At 46.0% G+C, this 8,047-nt stretch overlaps 2 protein-coding genes across 2 annotated transcripts in view; both read left to right on the forward strand.

The window, feature by feature from the left end:
- The first annotated feature begins 206 nt into the window (after positions 1-206).
- LOC114583742 (perforin-1-like) lies at positions 207-3,456 on the forward strand. The gene is made up of 2 exons (XM_028705171.2): positions 207-792; positions 2,176-3,456. The coding sequence occupies exons 1-2, from the start codon at positions 233-235 to the stop codon at positions 3,266-3,268; spliced, it is 1,653 nt and encodes a 550-aa protein (XP_028561004.2). The 5' UTR covers positions 207-232; the 3' UTR covers positions 3,269-3,456.
- A 3,224-nt stretch (positions 3,457-6,680) lies between these two features.
- The window catches only part of LOC114582682 (perforin-1-like), a 6,209-nt gene continuing 4,842 nt past the window's right edge, over positions 6,681-8,047 (forward strand). Inside the window, exons 1-2 of the mRNA XM_077918102.1 lie at positions 6,681-6,705; positions 7,893-7,935. Of these exons, the coding sequence (XP_077774228.1) occupies positions 6,681-6,705; positions 7,893-7,935 (68 nt within the window). The remainder of the gene's footprint in view (positions 6,706-7,892; positions 7,936-8,047) is intronic.

Raw genomic sequence — 8,047 nt, forward strand, 5'->3', positions numbered from 1 at the left:
ATTATTATTATTATTATTACTGCTGCAGCTGCCACTAATTCCACTACTGTTGCTGCTGCCGTTGCTGCTGTTTATGAATGTATGTACACCTCACCAAATACCCCTGAGACCCACAGGCTGAAAGTCCCTCATGAGCTGAACTGAAAAAGATGAGAAATGCCCACATGGTGCAAACAAGACCTCTCTGTTTTATTCCCTAGGGTAATTTACAAGCTTTTCGATTGGAGCAGTCATGTCCAAACAGTGCCTTTTCCTAGCAGCCTTCCTCTTCCTCCTCCAACTTTCAGCAACCACTTCCAGCCCCTGCCAAATATTCCACAGATCCATCTGCATGAAGCAGGACAGCTTTGTGCCCGGCCACAGCTTCATTGGCGAGGGCGTGGACATCACCTCTTTGGAGAGAAAGGGAGCGTTTGTGGTGGACACTAGCCAATGGCAGGGCCCCAACGGGACGTGCAAACTCTGCCGGAATCCCTTGATGAAGGGGAAGCTGCAGAAACTCCCCTTAGCTGGCGTGGACTGGCGAGTACTTCATACGTGCCATCAGGATGTCAGCAGTTCTATTGAGAATTTGGATGTGGATGTCGCGAATTCAATGGCCAAGGAGGTGAAGAACGACTGGAAAGCAGAGCTGGGGTTTGGCACAGTGCTGAGCAAAGCAGGGCTGGAGCTGCCTAAGATGCGGGTGGCCTTTGCTGGATCTCACTCCCGGATGGCTATTTATGCACATGAGAAATCCCGTCAGGACAGCCATATTTTTGTGAGGCAAGAGGTCTCCTGTGCATACTACAGGTGAGCATCAGTATCCTACAGAGCCATAGTTGGCTGGTCAGAGTAAGTAATAAGATAAGAGCCAGTGTGGTGTAGTGGTTAAGAGCGAAGGACTCGTAATCTGGTGAACCGGGTTCGCTTCCCCGCTCCTCCACATGCAGCTGCTGGGTGACCTTGGGCCAGTCACACTTCTCTGAAGTCTCTCAGCCCCATTCACCTCACAGAGTGTTTGTTGTGGGGGAGGAAGGGAAAGGAGAATGTTAGCCGCTTTGAGACTCCTCCGGGTAGTGATAAAGCGGGATATCAAATCCAAACTCTTCTATAGGGGTCCTTGATAGAGACAGCCCGTTTCGTTGAAGCGCATTATGCTGTAAAGTTACCAGCATTTGACAGCAGAAAATTGATACATGTGTTTTAGGTAAAATCAGTGTTTTTGTGCTTCTTGTTTTCTGAGTTGCAAGAATTTCAAGGAAGCCTTTACGAGGGGAAGAAGTATCTTTGGGGGGAGGAAGAACACCTGACTTACCCCAAAGTAGCCAAGGAACTGTAGTTTCCCCCTCACAAAGCTACAATTCCCAGCACCCTTAATAAATAACAAATCCCAGGGTTGTTCAGGTTGAAACTCTGAATTGGCAAATATATGTTTTGTTCTAATATGGGGAAATTGAAATGCTTAATAGATATGGAGCAATTAATTTCAAGGCCAACAATGGCATAAAAACCATATAGGGGAGAGATTGCTCGCTTGGGATTGGACAACATTACAATGATGTCATTAGCAAACGAACCTATGGAATGTTCTACTCCCAGAATGCATACCCCCTTGATATTAGAAGTGGATCTAATTCTTTTATCCAGAGTTTCTATGACAAATGCAAATAGCACTGGGAACAAACGATGCCCTGACTTCTCTTAAAGTAGAGAACCCATTTGTGACTGTTTCTGATGACAACACCAAGTATTGTTGGTCAATTAAGTATAAAATTGTTTCCTGAAATTAAAAAAATAAAAATAAAACACCCATTACACACTGTCAAACTTTGAATGTGTCTAGAGTGATAAAGAATTTCCAAATGAATGGGTCTAGAGAGATAAATAATTTCCAAATTCTTTATCTTTACCCTTTGGATCACGTCAACAATGTTCCGTCTAGGAATAAAGCCTGTCTGATCAGTAGATACAAATCAACTAATATGTGCATTTTATCCTGCAAACTATAACTGCCAATAACAATTTATTAGGCTGCGTCCCTGACCATTGGCCATGCTGGCTTGAACTGATGGGAACTAGAATTAAAAAAATATGGACCCCTCAGGCTTCTCTTCTGTCATATAGATGGAAGTATGTGGTTGTGGGTAACACTCTCTTTCCTTATTCTGCTCCTCCTTTTCTCTTCTTGAGCAGGCTGAGACTCCGCCATAGACGCTCACTCCTAGCCTCCCACTTCTCCCGTGCTCTGGCCAGTCTGCCAAGGAGGAATAACTCTGAGGAATACCAGCATTTTATCGACATCTATGGCACCCACTACATCAGCAATGTGCAGGTGGGCGGGCGATTGCGCCACCTGCTGGCTGTGCAGACATGCAAGATGGCCCTGTGGGGGATTACCGCTTCCAGCTTTGAGAGCTGTTTGGGCTGGGAGGTTTCTCTGGGACACAAGTGGTTATTTGGGTCTGCTTCCCTGAGTTCTAAGTGTGAAGATCTCCGGAGGACTTACACTCGTGGAATCTTCCACGATGCTTACGCCAAGCAGCGCACTGAAATTGTGGGAGGAGAGAAGCGAGCAGAGATTCTCTTCTCTAAACCTGGAGCCCAGAACTTCTCCGCATGGATGGAGAGTGCAAAAACAAAGCCTGGGCTGGTTTCCTATTCTCTCCTACCCTTGCACACCTTGTTGAACCAAAGGGATCCAAGGAGGGATTTGCTGAAGCAAGCCATCGTGAACTATATAAACCAGAGGGCCCTGAAGAGGAACTGTTCACAACCGTGTCCACACTGGAGCTCTCAGAGCTCAGATGAGGAATGCACCTGCCGCTGTCATCACGGCAGCTTCCACAGCAATATGTGCTGTGCCTGGGAGCGGGGCAGAGCACATCTCAAATTTATTGTGCACAGAGGATACAACCTTAGGGGTAACTGGTTAGGTATCACTGATGGTTATGTCAAAATTTTCTTCCACGGTCAGGAAAGGAGGACCATCGTCATCCCACATAACAATAACCCCTGGTGGACTGAACCTATTGATTTTGGGGCTGTCACACTGTCAGGCCACGACGTCTTTGAGGTGCAGCTCTGGAACAAAAACCTGTGGGGCGATCGTATTTTAGGCCACTGTGGCCATAACCTGCAGGCTGGAGCTGGTACTGTCTGGCACAAATGTCCTGCGACACATGGGCACTTTGATTATTATTACACGCTGGTTTGTGGTCACACATTGAGTGGCCCTTCCTGTCATAATTATGTCCCCTTACGGCTGCCCACTTCTTATTTCAATTAGTTCCCTCCCCAACCATCCTTTTCCATATGTTTCAGGACCTTATGCTGAAGAAGTATGCAGGTTCATTGAAAAAATCAGCCAAAGTTACTTAACAGCTACCCTAACTGCATTCCACAGCAGCTTACTGCAATCTGTTGTGAAGATGAACAACAGTAAATATGTGTATAATTTTGATTTGTTTTACAATTTAAAATACTCATTTTACATTCTTAAGATATCAATGACTTCTCTTCTTCTCTTTCCATGGTTCATTTTACATACCATAAATCCCTGCATATTTTACAAAAACTAAACCATTATTGCATCCATCAAAACTTGTTTACACTGTTGAATTTATCTTAATGCTGCCAGCATTTTCAGCTGTACACAATTATTTTCCATATATTCAATAAACGTTTTCCAATCTTCTACTGTATAAACGTATGTTCTTCTTGTTCTCTTATTCCATATGTTAAGTCAGTGTTTCCCAACCTTTTTTGGGCAAAGGCACACTTGTTTCATGAAAAAAATCTCGAGGCACACCACCATGCCAGATGGGGAAAGGTCACTTTTTACTTATGTAAAAAAAAAATAAAAAAATAGTAACAGCATAGAAGGTAATGGTTAGGCTAGCATCCCTCTTCCAAATATGCTAGGTTTTTATTTGCAGGGACTGTTCTACATGGGAAAGCATTCAGCACTGTCATTCTCCCATCTGCCATCTGAATTGGTACTATTCTGGGTCAACTTACTCTGCTGCATGTGTAGATGAAAATGGCACCAAGTGTGGGGGAGGGGCAGAACAGGTTTCAGATACAGGATATTAAGCATACACGTACTTCAGATTGAACTGGTTGCTTGCTTTGCAAGTTTTCATTTCCCAAATGACTGCCTTGGCAAGCGCAATACCTACCAGGCTCAACGCCGGTCTCGCGCTGCCGCTTCCCGCGCTCTCAAGGACCCGGGAGGAGGAAGGCGTGAAGGGAATCCCGAAGGCGCGAAAACCTCGCGCATGCGCAGGCCTTCCGCCTGCGACAGCCCAGTAGGCCGGCCGAAGCGAGCGGCGATGGGATGTGGGAGGGAGCTCGCTCGCCGCCCCGCGTGTGCCTATGTGGGGCACGTTACAGCCCCGTGACGTCAGCGCCACGCAGGCAGCCAGGCAGGCAGACGGCGAGAGCCCCGCGCTGGGCGGCCTCTCCTCGCCACCGCCACCCCGCCTCTCGCCGCCCGACTCGCCCGACTCCCTCCAGGCAACATCTCGCGGCACACCAGGCAATGTCTCGCGGCACACTAGTGTGCCGCGGAACACCGGTTGGGAAACACTGTGTTAAGTCTGCAAGCTGCGCATATACTGTCAACTTAAGTTGCCATTCTTCTTTAATTGGAACCTTGCTCATTTTCCATTTGGGGGCTAACAAAACACAAGCCGCAGTAGTAGTAGTAGTACATAAACAACCTTTTTCGACACCTGGGAATTTCAGTCTGAATTATCCCCAACAGAAAGGAACAGTATATATGGCATTTAATTTATCATGGTTACAAAAGTGCTTAAGATAGAGTGCATTAAGGATTTTTGAAAAACTGATTCGACAATGGAAGCAAATATGGACCTCATGCAATATGCAAGAATGAATGGTGGTGGACAGAGGGCAGAACCCCTTAACCTCTGTGTGATTTGAGCAAAACATTTTTGGGCTGAACTCATGATTTCTGGATATCATGAGCTCTAGGCACGTCTAGCACAGATCTCCAGTTTCAAACCCCAAGCTAAAATTCTGATAGTTACATGGGATACAACGGGGACAATGGTTCCCCTAATCAAGCAGGATTAAGATTCTTCTGCTTTAATACTTGCCTCCTTTACAGCGGTTTTCAATTCTGGAAAACAAGGTTTGAATTATAAGTGAGTCACAAAGGCTGGATGTGGTGGTAAGAGGAGGAAGGGCTTCCTTGGCAGCTTCTCTGACAACGTTGTTTGTGTGTGTATGGAAGGCAAGACGAAGAGCGGTGAACCCCAATGTTGAGCCCCCTCAGCCCCCTATCCTCATCCATTCTACTTTGCTAACACTGAAGGCATCTGGGTGCAACTTACCCATTCTGCCGTTCCCAGTTTGGAACAAGGACTGCTAAAATCATAGCGTCAAGAAGGCCTTCCTTTCCACATTTTTTCCAAAATGGATTTTGGGCAGTTTGTTCTTTGTTCCCCTTAGCAGAGCTCAGTGGCAAGGACAGAGACTTGCCAAGTTGGCAAGCCTGAGAGGACCGCTCCCAACCCTTTTCTTTTTGGGTTTGAAAATCCCAGTCAAACCGGAACAATCATACAGGGATAAAGACTCCCAGAAGAAAGAAAAGGAATCGTATTTGTTTATGTGAGAAATTCCTTATAAAGAAGCCATTGTTAGAAAATTAAAATCTGGAGGCGGCCTCATAAAGAGAGTTTCAATGTGAATGCTCCATGCCAGGGGTGAAGGGCCTTTTGGCTTTGCAGATGTTTATCAGTTTGAATCTCACAGGCCAAATTTGATAGGTGGACAGCGTTATGTTGCTGAATCTGGCTTTGAACCTGAATATGTAGGGGACAGCCATGGTCAAGGGAGCCCTTCACCCAAATGAGGATGGTTCAAGAGTTACTCCTGTTCCTTGAGAATATAGTTCTGGTCACGGTGACACATGCCTTAGTTTCTGGGAGGAACTCAGAAGTGCTGGTTGTGATTTCCAAGGCTATATATGGCTTTGGACCAGGATACCTAAAGAAGCAGCTTCATCCATACAGACATGGTCCATGAATGGTGATTTCCTATGGAGGCTGTTTTGGGTGTCCCACCAACATCTGAGGTGGGATGTAGCAAATGGCAAATCCTGTGACTGCACTCTCTCTGATGCCAGTGCTCCTTTTCCCCTTTAGCTTCTACTGTGATTAGATTTAGAAGCTTTTATCAAAATCCAGAATAAAGTCATTGCATAGCTGGGCTTTTTAGCCAAAAGGTTTGTTTACAAATAATTGCTGAGCATATTCGGCTGTTTCAGCTCTGTTCACAACACAGCCTGCTTCAGCAGGTTTGTCATGTGTTTCTCTGGATATGAAACGAAAATTCCTGGCTTAAATAATAAAGGACAAGGGAAAACATTCCAGTTCTCTGCTGTTTCACAACTGCTCTGTTTTCTTAGCTGAAACCACCAAAATGAAATGTGGCTACAGTGTGTGAGAGAGTGAGACACACACACACACACACACACAGAGAGAATGTCTTTATCAGAACATCCGGTGTTTTTTTCTCCATCTTGAGGGGTTACAAAAAACAAAGCAGTTTCCTCAAACCTTCAGATTATCTCTGCCTCCCTCTAGAGACTTAAGGGGTGAGATGTGTGGTGAGGAATCTAAGAAGTTCCAATATTGTTTATGTTGAGAGGTTGGACAGTTCTCAAAAGAGACATGGAGGTGAGCGAACTGGGTAGAGGTATGGGAATAATCTCCTAGCTGAGAAGTTTCCCTGCTTTTCTCCTCCACTATGAAGCCGCTAGAATTTCAGGATCAAAATGTTTTTCACCCTAGGGGCAGGGGGTTGTTGTTGTCAGCATCCATCTGTCTTAAGAGACAATGGGATGTACTTCCGGGGGTGAAGTCAAACTGCTGCGTTAGCAGCACTGAAGTGATATTCAATAGTGTGCAAGCCTGGGCAGTGTGTATGCCCAGGTGACAGGGCCCCACTCTCGGCCTTGCTGATATGGTCCAAAGAAAAGCAGAGCAAGATATAGAGGCTCCTATTTGTGGAAACATTTAAAAGAGCAGCTGGCACTTCTGAATTGCTGCCATTTGAAATAAATAATTACCTCGTGAGTCCATAAGGGGTTTGAAGGACTCCCCTAGAAGATGGATTTGAATTACTCTGCAGGATGAAACTACAATGTTTTTTTCTAGTTTCTCCCTTCGCTCTTGAAAAGGCACATTTCGATTCATTGGCTAAGGAAACTCCTGGAATATGCTCAGTAGAGGTTAAGGTAAAGGTAAAGGGACCCCTGATCATTAGGTCCAGTTGTGGCCGACTCTGGGGTTGCGGCACTTATTTCACTTTATTGGCCGAGGGAGCCGGCGTACAACTTCCAGGTCATGTGGCCAGCATGACTAAGCCGCTTCTGGCGAACCAGAGCAGTGCACGGAAATGCCGTTTACCTTACCACCGGAGCAGTACCTATTCATCTACTTGCACTTTAATGTGCTTTCAAACTGCTAGGTTGGGAGGAGCAGGGACTGAGCAACGGGAGCTCACCCTGTCACGGGGATTTGAACCACCGACCTTCTGAGTGGCAAGCCCTACGCTCTGTGGTTTAACCCACAGTGCCACCTGCGTCCCGACTAGAGGTTAGCTGTCCATATATTGTGTGTAACCTAGCTATGGCTTGCACATGAGAGTAGATACAACCTCCTTGGAGACCACTGGATCAAATCAAACAGGGACAGTGCCTGGGGTGGGGCAAAGCACCCCTCAAATTTATCGTGCACAGAGGCTACAACTTAGGGGTGACATCTTCAGTGGCACCGATGGCTACGTCAAAATTTTCTTCCAAGGTCAAGAAAGGAGGGCCAGACTCATTGAAGATAATGATAACCCTTGAAACCCTGGATTTGGGACTTTAATGCTGCCAGGCTACTATGAGGTCAAGCTAGAGGTCTGGGACAAAGATATCTGGTACGATAAGCTTAGCATCCAACCTGAGTCCCTCTCTTCACTATGGAATTATATTTTTTTAGTTTGCATTGCACGCAGAACAGGTGGGGTCTCTCTGACCTGTGGGTCAAAT

Source organism: Podarcis muralis, chromosome 13 (genome assembly GCF_964188315.1).
Source record: "Podarcis muralis chromosome 13, rPodMur119.hap1.1, whole genome shotgun sequence".
Taxonomy (NCBI): domain Eukaryota; kingdom Metazoa; phylum Chordata; class Lepidosauria; order Squamata; family Lacertidae; genus Podarcis; species Podarcis muralis.